Genomic DNA, 19502 nt, shown 5'->3' on the forward strand with positions numbered 1-19502 from the left:
TTGGATCAACATTTATTCACCTGTGCCTTTCACACAGAAAACAGTGAATGAAGAAATGCTTCTGGATTCACTAGCCTTCAATAAGTGATTGCAATGGATAAATAGACAATAGCGTCTTACACAAATTCCGCTTAATTAGTCCATTGTTATTATCATGTGCCTTTCACACAGGACCAAAAGTAGCCTCTTTTGCACAGAGAAATTGGGCATGGGAATGAAATCAGAACCGGTCAGTATATGACAGCCTATTAGGAACAAAACTAATGCCGTTTTGCGCTTCAAAATGCCTAATAAAGGACTTTGGAACTAAGCATTAGGATTTAAAAACATCTAAACTGGTCATTTAGAAATCTGTGGGTCACATAAGCTTTTTATGAGGGATTTCTGTCCATCTTGTTTGCAGGCAGCATTATAGAGTCACAGTGAGGCAAAAGGATCACGGCGGGTTTAACCTCCATGGCTATAAATTGACAAACAAGACACTCTTTTTGCTTGGTCCTCTTCTAATTACAGCTACAATCTGCCATCCGGACGTTTCACACTGCGGCTTAATCCCGCTAAAGTGGAAGCATTACGTCTCGGTCAAATCTTGTTTAGGTCTTGACTGTGAGCTGATTGTTTAGGTTGAATAATCCCAAAAATAAGCCTTCAATCTGAGTGGCGGCACATTCGGGAACATGCTGTTGTCATCAGAAAATTGCAGGAAAAGCTACGTTGAGGGCCAGTAGCTCCTCGGCGCTGGAAGAGCTCGGACAGTTTGTTATTTTTGTTGTAGTTCATCACAAAAGTGAGATACTTTGGCATTTGATGTATTTCGCTCATTATCAGACACAGAAATAAGTCTGAAGACTCCGTGACGGCAAAATCAGAGAAAATCAACCATTTTGAGTTGAAGTGGACAATTAAGGGATATTTTCATCATTTTCCGAGGTCCTTCAAAAACATAAAAATAAAATTTGAGCCACATATACAGCTTTAGTTTTAAAAAACCAAAAACCTTGAGAAATGTGGACCAGCATAGCCCCAATCAAGACTGTTTTGTAACATGTCCTGGTATGTCCCCCATGACTTCAATTTGCTAATAGTTGACTTCAAGTCTGAAATAAAATAATGGCCCCAGGACAAGGGCCCCATTGATGATGCAGAAGCACACTGTGGACCAAATCTGACTTGCTGCAACACTTCTTCTGACCACCTCTGAGGTAAGAACTCACTTTTACGTAACTTGATTTTGTCATAAGCAGAAATAAGCACACAAACTAGCATACATTTGTTTTAAAATATTTTTGACTTATGAATGTAGTCTTGCCATCTACCTCTTTTACAGAAAAGTAAAAAAGCAAATTTACTGATGAATAAAATGCTAAACAAAAGAAATGAGATAAAGCATTTTCTCCTCTTTTTTTCTATGCTACATTTTGCTTGTATAAGTGTGCTGCGATTGATATGCAAATGAGTTGAATGAATTAAAGCCAAATCTAGGTTGAATTGTGATTTTAGAATTTCTGTTATCGACAAATGTGCACGTTTTACTTTTGGAAATTTAATAAGATGGATAAAATGACCGTAGATGACTCCACCTAATCTTACTATGTGTTACCCACTTATGAAAAGCTATGCAAAGTTCAAGTGTTAGCACAGGTTAGCATTAGCTCTTCATAAGTGACACATTTGGTAGTCGGGAGTATTTGTGTGCTATGTGCCACATGCATTGATTTACACACTAATTGACTCGTTTACATGGAGTTGGTGATGAAGTGCTGCCTCCATGAGTGAAATTATTGTTCAATAAATGCTATTAACAACTTGGCACTATTTAGACCTGGGACTCGGTAAGTTGCTACTGCCTCATTGTAACTGATCCCACATTAGCATATCCCATGCAAACACAAAAACACAACTTTTTCTTACGGTCTGCCATACATGGGCTAACAAATGTTATCTATGACTCAATCATTAATCCTCCAAAGTCTTCCAAAACATTCAGGAACTGGTTTAAACTGTTAACTAGAGCGTGATATGTATGTTTTTTTTTTTTTTTTTTTTTTCTTGGTCAGGTATCAAAGGTGAAGCTCACCATGAAGCTGTTTTTGGCACTGGTGGCATTCATTATGCCTCTTGTCGGAGCTCAGGTGCCTCACTGGGGTCCATGTCCCGAACCGGACGTTCAACCTGCTTTCAACCTTAAACTGGTAATCCCTATCTCTGTTTCTTTCACTCTGCTAGCTTCATACTGACATGAAATGAAATACCTTCTATGTTGCAAACTTTTTAAGCAACAGATTGGACGCAAACGGTGCAGCAACACATGTAGTGCAGACACCGCTCATAGCAATATAGCCTAGCCTTGCCAACTTACAATTACAATACAATGCATTTGTGCATAAAATACATACCTTCTACAGAAAGGACGATAAACAAAAAGAGAGAAACAAGAGAAACAAAAATATCCATGGAGGGAAAATGCCTCTATCAAGAAGTAGAGTGAAGTGCAAAGAAAATAAAACACAATAAAATGTTACTGTAATCATGTCTCGTTTTGCACACTTGGTAGCACCCACGCAATGGCATTCAAACATCGCAAAGATGAAATGATGTCACGTCAAATACGGAAGAGTTACTGTGTGTGCTATTGTTGAGCTGTAAAGAAAGTAAAAGTAAAAAAAAACACAAGACTGACTGTTTATAATACAATACAGAGCAAAGCCGAATGTCTGCTCATGGCCCCCGGCCATTGCGAAATGTAGCACAATGAAGCTAGATGTTAACGCTAACTTGAAAGTGTAGTGAAGTGTTCCGCTTTCTGTCACTGAAGCAATCAGCAAGCTATTTCACATAGATGTGGCAACTTCTCACTTCCGCTTGTAAGTTGCAGTGCTCGTCGAGGTATCGCTTGTAAAAAAAAATAAAAAATAATTCTCGTGATCATAGACAGCAGACTAATAGGGTTAGGGTTAGGAAGAAGGAAGAACTCAACCAAGATATCCTGTTGTACTTCTTGAGACATCGAACTAACACTTCTGCTGGGTGTCAAGATCATATTGGGGTCATGTGCTAAACCTCCCTCCACTCTGATGCGATTAATCAACAATCCACTCCATGCAATCAAAATAATGATCCTTATGCCTGTTCCAGTTCATGGGGAGGTGGTTTGAAATCGCCAGACTTCCAACGCAGTTTGAGAAGGGCCGCTGCATTGAGACCAATTTCACATTCAGAGGAGACAAATCCATTCGAGTGGTCAGCTCAGAAATCCTGTGAGTGGAAACAAAAAAGCTGATGAATATTGTGGTGGAATTTCCTAAAAATGTAACAAAAATCGCCTTGATCGACAGAAAAGGAGAGCTGAGGAAAATCGAAGGAACCGGAGTCATAGAGGATCAGAAGAATCCTGCCAAACTCGGAATAAGCTACTCCTACGGTGGGATTTCAAGAATGATGTGACCACTTTATCAAATATACTGGTCGTGTTAATGAAAATTTTAGCATACAGAGGTGCCTTGAGATAGTTTAGAGAATTATAGCATATATATTATCATATATTAGAAGTAGTTGTACAATTCTTCTTTGTTTGTGTCTGCATAACAGTATGGTATTATACTGCCTCCTGGTGGCATAGGAAAGAAGTACATGAGAAGGAGCAGCACAATGACATGAATTGCAGTATAAGCTCACAATGCACAAACTGGGGGGGTGAAGACTGGATTGGATTTGTGGTGTTCCATTCATTTCTATGGGGAAACATGATTTGAAAGACGAATGTTTTAAGTTAAGCATCGTCACAGAACAAACTGAACTTGTATCTCATCTCTAATGTAGTCCTAATTGTGTCTTTCATCCATCAGTGCTGCCCTTTTCCCCTTACTGGATCCTGTCCACCGACTACGTGAACACGGCGTTGGTGTACTCTTGCACAGACATCCTGCGTCTCTTCCACCTGGACTTCGCCTGGATCCTAAGCCGCTCGCACACCCTGCCTCAGTCGACCATCGACAGCGCCAAGGAAACCTTCGCCAACAACAACATCGACGTCATACGCATGATCAACACAAACCAAAAGGGCTGTGAGAAAAACGTGCCCTGGAGTGATCAGTACCTATGATCATTTTAATAACATTTTTAAAGTGTTATTCTTGAGAGAAGAGGAGTTGAAATGGTCAGAAAATTAACAAAAAAACGTGTAACTACAGTAAATAGAGCATAGCCTACAATGAACCACTGCTTCAGGTCAAACAACAACAAAAGTTATACAATGTAATGAAGCAATCATTTTCTCATCTGTAACATTCTTAGAGCCTAAACCAGAGATGCAAAAGGGCTCATTAAAACAAATAGATCATTTAAATTCAATTAATATGACCTCTTTAGTTCTCTGTATACATCAGAGTGAAGTTTCGTGTTATCACAAAATGTAAAATATTACAAAAAAACAGCAATGCACTGTATGTGTATTATATTAAGGAACAAATGTTATGCAGTATTTTTTTTTTTTTTTGATGGAACAGTTCACAGGTGCACTAGGGCCAAAATAATCACAAAAATTCAAAACTGTCATCGAGGATTAACTGTCAATGTTTGCCATTTTTGGCCTAAATCATTGTTTTGCTCCCATATGGACATGTATGGAGAGGTCCACTATTGCTCATCCACACAGCACCTTTCTTGATATATCGGTGCAACATTTTCCAAATCCCGTTTTCAAGATGGCTGCACTCAAAATGAAACAAAGCTCCATCTCCTGCAAAAACGTTGCAGAAAGTGAGGATGAGAAAAGTATTGAACTAAAGTAGGACTTTAGCGTAGTTGCTAGTCCATCTGCAGGCTAGTATAAGTGAATGTGTCATCTTTCATAAAAGTCTGAGGAAAAATCTGTTTCTATAGAAGCAAGTAGCGTCTTTATCCAGATCAAGTAATTATTGCCCACATAAATTCCCCAGATGTCGCAACTCATATTACTCATATTACTCATGCTTCAGTATTGCTCCACTCACTGAGCACATGTGTTGTTGCTTCACTGTTTGGTTTCACTCCTTTGCTTAGCCTTGGAGGGTTGAAGCACTTCAATGTAGAATATATTCAGCATTAGCATTCAGGTAGTTGACTGAAAGTCATAATTTAAAAACTACAGAAGGTGTAATTTTCTTGAGTTTAGCGGCAATAAACTGCTTGAAGCATCTTGTTTCACAAGTCAACAAAATAAACCGGTCAACTGATGGCTTGTACCTTCAAAAACTCATATTATATTTTGCTCTTTCCAGAATCCCTGTATATGAAGTCTTAAAAAAAAAATACTAAAACAAACATGCAATTAGGTCTGTTTGATGTGTCCGCCTCAGGATGGAGATCACACCAAGTTCCAACTTTTTTTAAAGAGTGTCAAAAGAGGAAAGGGATAGCTGGAATGTTTTTGGGGGGCTACTACGGAGATTTCCCACTGTTTTGGCAACACTATTTTGATGCCCACCGGCAGGAAACTACATATGGGTCAAAATTGTTCCCACAACAAACTTAACTTGTTTTCTTCTTGCATTGACATTACATGTTGTAAACGCTACAGAACTACTTCATATAATATATATTACTTGTGAACACTCACTTTCCTGCCCGAATAACCTTTGCAGCCTGTCTAGGAAATAAACAAACTCCTTGCCTATAAAGTTCTTATTTTTAAGGAGTATTCCACTTATTCAGCCATTTTCAACATAAAAAACAACAACATTTGTGCAAAATAAATACCTTTAAGAACACATTTTTCAGTTGCTGTCGACTGAAAATGAAAATGACATCATATGCGCTTTGCTGTGTGATGCTCACAAGCTGAGCTGTGATTGGTTACTTCCTGATTTGTCATTATTATATTATTATTGTCTTGCAGAATGGATTAAACCTCCTTGTGGGCCGGATCCGGCCTATGGGTCTGACATTTGACACCATTGTTCTAGAAAGATCAAGTAGTCCTCAGGCTAGCGAAAGTAATGATCGCACTGCTGAAGAGTAGAAGTTGAAATGAATATTGAACGAAAGCTAAGATAGCTTTCAAAGTACAGAAAAATCTTGAAATCATAGATGCTTTATACTATAAAGAATCATTCCCAAGTGGGCCGGACCAATAAAATCAAGGTTATATATTTATATAACTTTAAAACAACAACTCCAAATGTATTATTGTTTTTTAATACTGTCCAAAATAGTACATCACCATTTATCATAAAATATAAACATTACTTTACATAACAACATTTTCTCACAGGAAGGATTAAACCTATTTGCTGAACTGGCCCGTGGGCCAAATGTTGACACCAATGCTTTATAGTGAACAGTTTATTTCATGTTTTTACTGTCGCGTTTACCTGTAATTAGATTTTAAGTATTATACGTTTCATTCAGTCTTTTTCCCAATTGACTCCTATTTACAATTAAAAAAAAAAATCGACACATATCAATATTAACCAATGCGTGTTACATAGAGTATATTATGCTGTATTTTTCAGTCATATCACCCGGTCCAAGTCGATCTAACCTGGCTGTTACCTTACTGTGTTCAACACGTGTGACTATTTTCTAAAGGTTGCCCGAACATGGCTATCTTGGAAAACAACAACCGTAGTCCCCCACGGTGGTGTCGACGCGATGTCTGGCGTTTTGTTGTAACTGCTGGGTTAGTCGTAACTGTTAAAAGTCAACAAAAATGTCAGCCTGACGAGCAGCGTCAGTAAGATGCTTAAAACTGCTGCTGGAACAAAATCCATCACATCAGTTAGTCAGCCCTAATTGTGCCACAGAGTACGTGTGTGGTCGAACTCACAAGGGCAGCGTGAAAACTCTTAAAACAAGCGTGAAATCCACCATAAGCAGGCTTACATTGAATTCACAATTGGTGTGGTTAGAATAGATGGGTTTTGACATGCCTCATACAGCAGAAAAGGGCGGCAGAGGTGAGATTCTCTGGTTCTTCTTTATGGACAAGATGTCTATCTGTAAGATAAGTGAATGTAATCCCACATCCATTGCTTGTGCAGATTTCGAGGACCTGTTCCTCAATGATGACTGATCTTACCAATCCAAACCTCTGGGCCTCCACACTGAGCATTCTTCCTCGTAAGAAGCAGACCTGCCATTTTGTGTGCAGGTCTTAATGACATACAATTTTCTTTTTGTCATCATCCTGCTTTTTAAACCTCAGCCTGCAGATGTTGTGAGATTTTTGACATCCCACAAATTCTTTTGCCAGTGCGGAACGACACCTGGCCGATAATTATACTTATGATGGACTCCTGTAAAGATGTTATACATCACGTGATGAGTGGCGTGTTAGTGCCATGTTTCATACAGAACGTGAGATTGCATGGTGACAATAGAAAGTGCAAGTCCACCCAAAGCTCTTTGATGATGGCCTGACTGGGGCCGTACAAATGTAATCGATTTAAATAAATGGAATGAAATCAACACATTCTTTCTTTTTTAATAGTTACTGTAATATTCACCATCTTCAACTTGTTAAATCATTCCATAAGAAATAAGAAAAAAAAGTAAATGATAGAAATAGTAGAATTTTCTATCAGGCTTAAGTTATACAGTATTAAGATGCTAATATATAATCATAATGGAAATTTATTTTATCATGAATATACAGGTCCAATTCTGACCGGGCCTCCACCCAAGAAGGTATAATGTAGGAGAACCCTATTGGTTAAGATTCTGAGTTGAGACCAGAAATTTAAACCTTCCCTTCAATTTGATTTGAAACTCTGACCCTTGTAGATATTCTTGATTGAAATTGAAAGTCTTTGCTACGTACTGTACTGTACTTGATTTACGGTGGTATTTGAGTTCATTCGCTATACTGCATACAGCCACTAGAGGGCACCCTTGCCTGGTATTTGGGGATTCGTACTGTATTCACTTGACTCTCGCGGTCTTCTCTTTTTTTGAATTTATTATGTAGTGTCTTTATTCACAAACTATCTGAATGTAGGTGTTTAAAAATAACTGGCATATTCATATTTTGTAAGTTGGGGGAATTACGGGAGTTTGTGCTCCTTGTTCTTAGCAGGCACTGCGTTGTGTTTACAAGGCTCTGTTTTCATAAGTTTCTCATTTACAAGCAGCATGAGGCATTTTATGAGCTTTTTTTTGCCGTCTCTATACAACAAAGCGACACATCACAAAGGAAATAAGATTTTATGCTACTGTGCAATGGGAAACTTCAATGGTGCACAGGTCTACACTACATCTATAGGATGGCGTTGTTTCCCTTAAGCAAAGGGTATCTGAACACAAAGGGTGCTGCAACAAAGATAGACATCATATAAAAACACTCCAAAGCACATATTCTCTATCATTGCCAAAAAATGGCAGACAATTAAAGAATTTGGTGACATATCTTTTATAGTATTTTACGGTGTTGCATTTCCATCCGTTCCAATAAATAAAACGATTTTTACGTTGTTTTGACATACAAATGTGCTCATGGATTGATTACTGTAAACCCAAATCTCAAGGCATCACAGCACGTTTGTAATTTTACATGTTTTGTTTGTACATTTAATGAGTCAAAAGTGTCCTGAGGCACCACAGTTTGCCTGCCCCTGATGTAATCCATGAAGGCTAACTACGTTGCATTTTTAATAGCTCAAGTTGCTACATAGTAGCTGCGGGATTTAGCTTCATTACCGTTCTGGTTAGGGGTCTGCTTCCACTAATGACTCCTCAATGCCTCAACGATAAAAAGCATGGCAGCGCCTGAAGGAAAGTCGGAAACAGAATAACAACGTATGTGTTCCACATTTAGAAAAAAAAAAAAAACGGATTATGTTTCGCAGAATATCTGTTTACACTTGGACATCTATTTATAGGAAAATAGACAAATGTTGAATTTTAACCGGAGACAATAATCTTTGCTTCAAATCTTAATTTAAAACCCTCACCCTGTTTTTAAAACACATCCTTGGCCCAAATTCTACTCCTACATTCAATACCCTAACTTGAAATCCTAACCTTTGTTTTATCTTTAGTTCCAAACACTAGCATGAAACCCTAAACCTAATTTTAAACCCATAACCAATTTTGGAATTGCTTTTACATGGGCCTTCACTTCCACACACTAAGCCCATTATGTAAATGTATAAAACCAAGTGACAGCAAAAACTGCCAGGAGAGAAATGTCATCTCCGCTCCGCCCGGTTGCTAATGACAGGGCTCCCGTTGGTTGGGGCGGCGGCCAATCCGGCAGCATTCAACAGCAACCCCCGTGGCGCTGTCGTTTTTGTTTTTAATGATCCAGGGGGGGCTCCTTAAAACCGCTGCCCCTACCCGTCTATCCCAGACTGGGCGGCAGAGAGGCACAGGGGGCCAGACAGCTGAGGTCCAGCAAGCAGAAAAGGACACGGAGACAGAGACCACTTCAGCACCAGTGCAGGTAATATTCTGTGTCAAAAGGCATAATTGAAGATGCGCTCCATGTCGGATATTTTACTATCTTTATTTGATACGCAGGAAGTGCCTCAAAGCGAGCATGGCTTCACCTTCCTTGATCCGCGTTGGATTCCTCCTAGCCCTCGTTTTTTTACCAGGTGATACTTTTTATTGAAAGCTTTTAAAATTCCTGTAAAACGTTGTAAATATAGGATTTGTGTTTTAGTGCATTTAATTACCATCCATCCATCCATCCATCCATCCATCCATCCATCCATCCATCCATCCATTTTCTTAGCCATTTATCCTCATTAGGGTCTGCTGGAGCCTGCCAATAGGCGGGGTACACGTTGAACTGGTTGCCAGACAATCGAAGGGCACACATTAATAAATAACCATTAATATTCACAAATTAGACCTAAGGGCAAATTGCAGCGTTCAATATGCCTACCATGCATGTTTTGGGAAATTTTGGAGGAATCTGGAGTACTTGGAGAAAACCTACACAGGCACAGGGAAAACATGCAAACACCACACAGGAAGGCAAGAATCAAACCTGCGACCTCTGAACTGGAAGGTGTATGGGCTAACCCCACAGTCACCATTAAAACTGTGCTTTGATATTGGAAAATGAGAACTGTGCTGAAATAAGGATTTCGTTAAACTGCATAGCACAAAATAGTTAAATAAAATTTTTTTGAATATTTGAAAATATTTATTAACTGTACAAATGCAAGCATGTCAAACTTTAAATTAAATTGTGCTGCTATGCACTTAATAACTGTAATTTATTGGATGAAAAAAGGTTTTCAACTGGTGTCATTTATTGAAGGAAATAATTCGTTGCCCCCCCCCAAAAAAAACAAAAAAAACCCAAAACATTACATGGTTTGAAATCAGATTTTTTTTTATATGGTAAAGAAAATGGATGGATGGATAATTTATATTAAGACAGACAAACATAGTGTATATACATTAATCTTAATATATCAAATATAGTTTATCTAATGGGAGGGATGTGGGGAAAATGATTTGGAATATAAAATAAATCTTAGCAAAAACAACTTTTTCTCGTCTTTATTTCTTTATTTTGGTGATTTAATAAATAGTCTCATCTTGAACCATATTTCTGGTTCACCAAGTAAATCAAGATGGTTAAAAATGCTTCATTTCTAGCAGTCTAATTATGTTTGAAGTACTGTACAGCAGAAGATGGTAAATGAAAAAAAAATCCTGTGTAGAGAACTGCAAAAAAACAAAATCAATTTATTGTGGACATCTAGGAGTCAGCTTTATCTTAAAGGCAACATGGTACCTAGACAACCAAATTTGTCTCTGATAGAGAACAAGGTTTCAATACTCAAAAACTCCTGAAAAGCCATATCCCGACTCCCAGGACGGTTCCCCAATCAGCTGAGTAGACAGTCGGGCTTTTACGAGTGCTAAACTTCAGAAGGAAACCCCTGGTGGAGCAGAGGATACCGCACACGGGAATGCGCACAATTACATCCGCATATGGTTTTTCATTTTTTTTCCTTTTACAGCACAGTAGTAATTAGCTTGTGTGAGGGCCCAGGCTTTGAAGTTTTACAGGTGGCGTTGGCCCCCGGTTGTTGTATGAACACACAGATGCCAGTTAAAAGTGAGCGTGGTTGCTGCCAGGGCGCTATGATGTGGGCACCTGCTGTGTTGCCCCCCCTAGAGGCTCTTTTGGGCGGCTCAGCGTTTTTTCATCCTCATGGAGGAAAAGCGCAACATCTGGTCCTCGTCAGTGAAGATGCCTGTTGCTTGCTAATGTGACTCCTGGGTGTTTTTTTACAGAGTTCCTCGGGGCCGTCCCACTGGAGCAACGCAAGGAGGAAGAAGGTGAGGACTCGTGGATGCGTCGCTAGAGATTCTTTAGTGGAATCGTGCCACATTTTAATATTATGTGGGCCATCACGATCCAATCCATTCACGATAACAGGTGTAGGTATTAGATTTTTACGATATGAAAACCATGAATATCATGGGGTCACTGTTTGACAGTTCTTTTTATAGTATTTTTTTTCCATTGAACACAATTGATTTTATTTTTTGACAAAATATTGCATATTTGGGACATTGGGAACAAAATATTATAAAATTACAAAATATTGAACATTTGGGACATTAGGAAATGTGTACCATGTTTAATATAAATACATAAAAAAATAAATAAGTATATGGGCGGCTCGGTGGTGCAGTGAATAGCATGTCCGCCTCACAGGTTCAAATCCACCTGGCTCCGGCCTTCCTCTGTGGAGTTTGCATGTTCTCCCCGAGCCCGCGTGGGTTCTCGCGGGCACTCCGGCTTCCTCCCACTCCCCATAAAAACATGCATGGCAGGGTACAGTATTTGGACATACAGTGGTACCTCGGTACTCGACCATAATCCGTTCTGAGGTGGCGGTCGAGCACCGATTTGTTCGAACACCGAAACCAATTTTCCCATAAGAAATAATGGAAAGTATGTGTGCACAAGTAAATGTGCACAAGCAGTACATGATAAAGATAAAGATAAAGATAAAGATAAATAAAGCATTATAAACCATTTTGTATAATTACTTACGTTTTGGAGAGTGGTTGATGGCATACAGGAATGGATGTGGAGAGGACGGGAGGGAGGGTTACTCCTTCCATGATGACGCTAGCTAACTGCGACGCGAGGTCGGACACTCGTACACCACGTTCATATTTTGCTATAATTTCCTTCTTCAGTTCAATAGTGGTCCTCATTGTTTTCCTCTTTGCCTTCCCCTTATCACTGTCTTTCTTTGGACCCATTATTAAGGGCTAGAGCAACACGAAAAAGTTTAAATCCGGGAAGAAATACTCGAACAAACGTCTTACTCCGCTGCCGGTCTGAGTTGAACTGGCGCTTACCCGCTGGCCGAGAAGGGCCGAGGAGCGCGTTCGGGTCGGCTCGGCTAGTCGAGAACCGAAAATCTGTTCGAGGTCCGATGCATTACCTACTTGAATTTTTTGGTCGAGCACCGATTTGGTCGAGTATAGAGGCGGTCGAGTACCGAGGTACCACTGTACTAAATTGTCCTTAAGTGTGATTGGGCCCGTGATTGGTCGTTCGTCTCTGTGTGCCCTGCGATTGGCTGGCAACCAGTCCAGGGTGTCCCCCGCCTACTGCCCGAAGCCAGCTGAGATAGGCGCCAGCAAGCCTGCGACCCCTGTGGGGATAAGTGGCTATAGAAAATGGATGGATGGAAGTATATGATTGATCTTCCTGTTTTTTGACTGTTCTTATCAAGTCACAGTGTCCCAATACCGGTGAGCTATTTTTCAGACAAAGGCCGCCTACCTCTTCTCCATGCATGCCAAGAAGGTAAAAAACAAAAACAACAACAAAAAAACGCTTGCCATCTAATTATTAAGAGACGTGTTGTTGTCAACTCTGCCAGTGATACCGTATCTATTGTTGTCAAACTGCACCATAATACCACAGATGTCCACTGGGAGACTTTGAAAAAAATCCTCAAGGGAAAATGATGATTATTGTCAAAATAACATTGAATGTTATCACTTCAGACAGAAAACAAGTTCTTTTGGCTAGCATGACTATACATATGGGTTTTTGATAAAAAAAAATAAGCACTTGCATTTGCTTTTTTGAAGTCACCTTTTGAGAACCATCTTGTGAGGGTGTTTTGTTTCATGACTGGATTTTGATTGGATATAAAAAAAGAGATGGATTTTGCTTCTCAATTCATATACTTCAAATGCCATATTAATTGAACTAGTGGAGTCGCATAGTACATATTATGAAAAACATTTTTGGGTTGTCTTCCCCTTCAAGATTATTACAATAAATACAAATGGAATGTCATTCAAGTGTAAAGTAAGTGAAAATATTATTTACAATGAATGTAAAACTGTTGCGGATGTGGTCTGGAACATAATATTTACCCCAAAAAAGTGTTTTTTGTGTGTGTGCAGAATTTAGTGTGAAAATATATGAAAAATACATAAAATTTTAATCAGACTTAAAAATAATATAGTCTTAGTTAAACCCGCAATGCACCTGCCAGGATTCATGCATTATTTATGCTGAAATGAGTTTTAAAGCAAAAATGTAATGTGCTTACATCTCAGCTATGGTAGGAATTCTTAATGCAGATGTGTTATCTTTTGTGCCTTCAGTTGGCGCAGCGTCTGATGACGTGAAGGCTGAGGTCATGGCCAACCTGAGGAAGCTGGTGCGGCACAGGAGGAACGCGCCAGTTATGCCGGTGCCCCAATTCCAGCGCGTCCCTGACTTCTGGGCCTGGTACAAGTACTTCATGGACAGCCACAACCAGGAGGGGGTGAGCGATGCTCTCATCTATTATTCAGCTTCTCGGCCAGCTTTTGCATCAAGGATTTTAGTAGCGTTTTTCTTTGCTGCGAGATACGGCACTTTCATCATACGTGCCACAAAATATTCAATACTGGCAAAGTTAGGGCTACAACAAATGGACCCATGGTGGCTTACCAGGGGTCAGGAATGCATGGCCATTCCTCTCGAGCCAGATGTTGCTCTTTTGATGACGTGATCTGACTTGCTGATAACATTTTGCTGATTTTTTTTTTTTTACATTATTTAGTATTTCTACTGAAATTTCAAAAGTAATTGCAGGGTTAATTGCAGAAATTGCAAAATTAACTTACATTTGAAATATAAAATATTCTTTGACTTTAATACATCATCTAGCTACAGTATATTGTACATTATAAAAATGTAATTAATATTGATTTTTAAGTGAAATCAATGCACAGACGAGGGGTGTCCAAATTTCACATTTAATTTGTGAAGAATAATTGAGGAGTATCAGAAATGATGTGAAAGATAAGAGGACAAGTTAGGAGTGACAGCCATGACCTAACTTGGCATGAATGCCTTTGGTCCATTATAACTGCTGAAGTTAGATTGGATGGATGAATGGACGATAAATTGATAGGTGGTTGGCAGTTAAATGGATATAAAAAAAAAAAAAAGTCTGCACCGTCCTGTGTTTTTTTTTTTTTTTTTTAATTTAACTCACACTTTGGGCCCTGTCAAATGTCATTTTTAGTTTATGCCACTAAAAAATTAATGACAGACCACATAAAGCCCCTGAGCCACACCTGGGACACAACTGGTACAGTCTGGATATGTGTTCATACATAGTACAGTATACAGCAGTGGTGTCCAAATTTAAAATACAATTACAGTAAATAGCATTTCACAAAGCTCGATCCAAACTAGAGCTAGATACAAATCTGTGTGGGTGGACTGATTTTTGTTGTCACACGAACTTAAGACCTGTTTAATACTTCAAATTTAGGACTTCATCATCTCATAATTTGCAAATAGAATATTTATAAAAAGTTGGTGCACCCCCATTTAAATCACAGGTTTTTGTTAAAAACGTTTTATTTTAACCTAATTATTGTTATACTGTTTTTAATCATAAATCATGTTTTTATCATAAATAAAAAACACAAATTAATAAGTTTACTAATTGGGGGAAAAATAATGTTGTAGTACATTTTAATGAAAAAATGTTATCAGATTATTCGATTATCAATAGAATATTCGGAAGAATAAAAATAGTGATAGCCCAGGTATAATTGCTTGCATGATTGTTTTAGAGTGTTTATTAAACTAAAGTCAAAGAATTGGACCGTGTATTCTTAAATTGAGAACTACCCAAACATGTATCTATACAACCCATACCCAAGGTTTGTGAAGCAAACTGAAAAACATTTTTGCAACTTTTTCTACGACATAGGTTGAGGATTTGGACCGTCTATACATGGCATACCTTCAGAACAAGCACAGGACCGAAGAGGGCCCTTCCTTTAACCACTACCTCAAACACCTGAGCGAAATCTACAAGTCGTGCGCCGACTCCGACGACCCAGAATGCATCGCCGAGTCCACCAGCAAGCCCAAGGCGGCCGTGGCGATGCCGGCTCCCATCAAGTCCGCCGCCGTCCGGATGTGCAACCCCTACGTGGACCCCTACTGTCTCTTCTCGCTACCCTCTAAAGTTGCCGCTCCCGCCCCCGAGCCGGAACCGGCCCCGGCCAAGGCGCCCGCCCCCATCCTCACCCCCATGTTGCCCATGCCCGTGAAGGGCCCGATGGGCTTGTACCACTACGCTCCGATCCTGGAGCCCTTCCTGAGCCATGAGCAGAAGGCCGAGCTTCTGCGGATCTGCAACCACGAGGACGTCGAGTGTCTTCAGTACCACTTAAGAGCGGCCTATGGCTACCGACCCGCCGCCGGTCCCGCACCGTCCTACGCCGCCCTCAATTGTGACCCCAAGGATCCTTATTGCAAGCCAATGCTGGTGCAAAAGACCCCCGCCGGGTATTACCATCTGCTCAACCCGAGCTGCGACCCGGCCGCGGATCCGCTTTGTGTGGGCAACGTCGCCGCCCCCGCCGGCCTGGATTCGGAATCGGCGCCTCCGGACCAGCACTGTAACCCGTTATTTGACACCGGCTGCAACCCGTTGACCGCTACCAAGCTGGCGAGCCTCTCCAAACCCGTCATGCAGTACACCCCCAAAGGCCAGCCCGCTCACGTTGCGGCCCCCTTGACCTGCGACCCCCGCTACGATCCCTATTGCATACTGGCGGCTGCTGCTGCCCTGCGCAAGCCGCAACCGCAACTTCCGGAGCAACAGGTCTGAATTTGACTTTCTGAGTGTTATTTTGACCAGTGTTACAAGTGTTATTTCTAGTACTTTTCATTTGGCTTTTTAGATCATTTACAGTGGTGTCTTGACTTAAGAGTGCCCAACTACGAACCATTGCTTGCTCAATTTTTTGGGATCAAAATTTTGGTTGTTCGTGCACTCCAGTAAAGTGAAAGAAAAATGGACCAGTTAAGTTACTCTCATGTGGGTAAGGAGAGCCAGAATCTCAAATTTACTTTCAACCATTTATTGAACAGGTCAAACAGTCCAACAGAAGAAGAAAATGAGACCACTGGCAAGGAGCAGCTGTAGGCTACGACTCACACCCAGACGCTCACACGCACTAAAGGACTCAAGCTTGTGGTGTCGCTCACTAGGCTATGTGCTTCCAGGCACGCCCAATACATTAATAATTACTGTAATCACACTTTATCAAGCCAATTTGCATCTCTATAATCTTTATGATGTTTTTGTATAAAATATCATACTTTATCATTTTATTGAACGCACAAACAAACAGTTGTGCTTCTTTTTAGGGGGTGAAACAGACTAACTCAGATTCCATATGGAAAATTGATTTGACGTACGAGTAAACAGTTGCAAGCTCGGTCATGGAACAATTCAACTTTTAAGTCAAGGTACCACTGTACAATAAATGTTCCAGACTGACCCGTGACAGCATTTTTACAAATTTTACCCCATACTCTAAACAAATTTAAGGTTATTAAAACACACTTTTAAGATGCGTTTTAAATGCATTTGAACACACACAATATTTATGCAAGCATAGAATATATAGAAAGTACTGTAATATTCTAGTGTCTGTTGCCTTTACATCCGAGTTGGGCTCTGGTGGGCGACGTTGGCGTGTGAGTTTTTAGGCATGAGCAGTGGTCGACAGCAGCTCCTGCGTGAGTGTGCTCATATGTTTTAGTGTTTAATAAATGGCTGAAAAGTGCATCGACGACTGTGGCTTTCCTTTCCCATCTGATTGCATTACAGTAAATATACTGTAAAAAACATTTTTAAAAGCATTCACAAAAAAATGTATGTTTCTGCAATAGACAAATAGACAAAAAAACTGCTTTATAGTGGGTTGATTTTTTTTTGGTGCATAATGCTATGACTTGTCTGTTTTGACCAAAACCCACCCATCAATCAATCAATCAGGTTCGATACAAGCTGGGCATCCGTGGCAAGACCAAGGAGGGCTACGATTGCTATGTGCACTATGACAAAGATTGCATCGCGCTCGACCCCCACCAGAAGGACAAGGCTCCAACCGAGCCCCGCTGCCATCCCTTTGACCCCGCCTGCAACAAGTTTGCGCCGCCCTCCGCCATTCGAGCCCGGGGACCCGGCACGGGCGGCATCGTTCTCCCGGACCCGCACTGCGACCCCGAGATGGACTACAACTGTCGCTTGCGTCTTGCCAACTCAGACGATGAAGAGAAAATGGCAAACCAGTTTGCCCAGAAAACCGCAAAATCAAGCGTACCTCATTACCTTGGGGACTTCCTCCGGGGCATCATGAGCAAACCCAAGTAGATTTTAACCAAAAGCACAGAATAACCTGAACCAACTCAAAAAATGTGAGGTTTTTTTTTTTTTTTTTTAATTTTTGAATCCGTTCGGTGAAGTGCTGTTTTGTGTAGGTTCTGATGAAAGTTTGGTGTATGTTTTGAGAAAAGAGTCAAACATATATGGATAGATGTGTCTTTTATAGTAATCCAAAACGGTCAAATTGGTACTCAAAAATGGCGTTTAACATTTGTCTCATACATTATCACCACCGACGTATGTTTTTACATAAAATACTGTATTGTATCATATTGCAGTATTCAGGGTACACGAAGTACATTCTCTTCCACTAGATGGCAGAAAGCATAATAAACCTGTGTATCCACGTGTTGCCATTCCTGCTACAGAATAAAACATATATGCTCAACTAATTAAGTGCAGATTTCATGATGATATCTCTGAGTTGTAAATTGAAACAAGATTAAATATTTCACCATGCATTTTTTGGGAACATTAGCTTTGTTTGTGCTGTGAACGTTTGACTTTTACAGAAAACTCCTCTTTCAAGGCGTCTTGAAATGGCCAACACAACACTAAAATAATTGCATTGCATCAAATCAAAGCACCAGACTTTCTTTTTTCATTTGAAGTGGCCAAAATAGCTAAAATTGTTGCTTCAAATCAAAGCACGCACGGGCACACATTTTAAGGTTTATCCACAGGGTGGCGCTGATGACAAAGACGATATCCTTCAACCACCCGGGGTTACTTATTTGTCTTGTCACAGGAGCCAACTGATGAAAAATGTCAATGGATAGGCCTATAAGCAAGCCTCATCAGTGTAATCAATTAAACTCCCCGTTTACCAATTATGATTAGAACGATCACTGATTTAATGACCTCGGTGTGCTTGTTTCAATTCAATCCAATGACAATTTTAAGCCCTTAAAGCCCCCTGTGTAATTAAACTTTTTTTGAAGGTGTTCTCAGGGGAGTGGAGATCAAACGTGTGGGGGTGGTGAGGAGGCGCTGGAGAAAGTAAATGTTTGGGATCAATTTCACGCCTCCGTGAAGAATAATTGCGGTGGATTGGAAACATTATGATGTGAAAGATAAGAAGTGGATTTAGGGCCGACGGCCCTTGGCGTGGATGCCTGTGGCTTGTAATAACTGGTTAAGTTAGATTGGATGGATGGATGGATGGATGGATGGATGGATGGATGGATGGATGGATGGATGGATGGATGGATGGATGGATGGATGGACGGATGAATGGACGGACGGATAGATGAATGGAGGGATGGACGGACGGATGGATGGAAGGATGGGCTGACAGAAGGCAAATTGATTGGTAGGTGGCGGTTATTTTGTGGTATTAAAACAGACCAATATGAATCACTTACATTTTTACATTTTTAATGTGACCTTCTCCTACAGCATACAAATTAGGTTTATGTTTATAAAAAGTAAAAACACACTTCCTCAAAACTGGGATAAGATTATGTTCAGAAGTAACCGGTCATAACCCAACTCATGTTCAATGATATTCATTCTTGGTTTCATCAAACCATAGCATTTGATATGGTCAAATGCAAGGCTGAACGTTTGCGTCTTGACTCCAAATGTATCTTTGGCAGAAGCACAACACTGCTTATCACCAAACACTGAACACTGCAATGAGAGAATCACAATGATGGCAGCACCCCCCCCCCCCCCCCCCCCCCCCCCCCCCCCCCCCCCGCCTTCAACTGTAAATGGGGCCTTAGTCCAGGTGGAGGGAATACAAAACCATTTTGGAGGCCTATTTTAAAGAGATTGTAACCAAACTTTTATTCTTAACAAGCATTTATGCGCTAAATGAATAGCAAG

The 19502-nt window shown here is 40.3% G+C and overlaps 2 protein-coding genes across 2 annotated transcripts; both read left to right on the plus strand.

The window, feature by feature from the left end:
• Window positions 1–1084: 1084 nt before the first annotated feature.
• On the plus strand, window positions 1085–5921 carry apoda.1 (apolipoprotein Da, duplicate 1). Its single transcript, XM_088430152.1, has 5 exons — window positions 1085–1202; window positions 2058–2192; window positions 3136–3257; window positions 3336–3421; window positions 3846–5921. The coding sequence occupies exons 2-5, from the start codon at window positions 2079–2081 to the stop codon at window positions 4100–4102; spliced, it is 579 nt and encodes a 192-aa protein (XP_088286278.1). The 5' UTR covers window positions 1085–1202; window positions 2058–2078; the 3' UTR covers window positions 4103–5921.
• A 3396-nt stretch (window positions 5922–9317) lies between these two features.
• On the plus strand, window positions 9318–18064 carry and2 (actinodin2). The gene is made up of 6 exons (XM_088429855.1): window positions 9318–9418; window positions 9496–9572; window positions 11236–11280; window positions 13588–13751; window positions 15198–16100; window positions 17283–18064. Exons 2-6 carry the CDS (start codon window positions 9515–9517, stop codon window positions 17658–17660), a joined length of 1548 nt encoding a protein of 515 aa, XP_088285981.1. The 5' UTR covers window positions 9318–9418; window positions 9496–9514; the 3' UTR covers window positions 17661–18064.
• The last annotated feature ends 1438 nt before the right edge of the window (window positions 18065–19502 follow it).

Source organism: Hippichthys cyanospilos, chromosome 12, assembly GCF_059441005.1.
Source record: "Hippichthys cyanospilos isolate Australia breed blue-spotted pipefish chromosome 12, RoL_Hcya_1.0, whole genome shotgun sequence".
In the NCBI taxonomy this organism is placed as follows: Eukaryota; Metazoa; Chordata; class Actinopteri; order Syngnathiformes; family Syngnathidae; genus Hippichthys; species Hippichthys cyanospilos.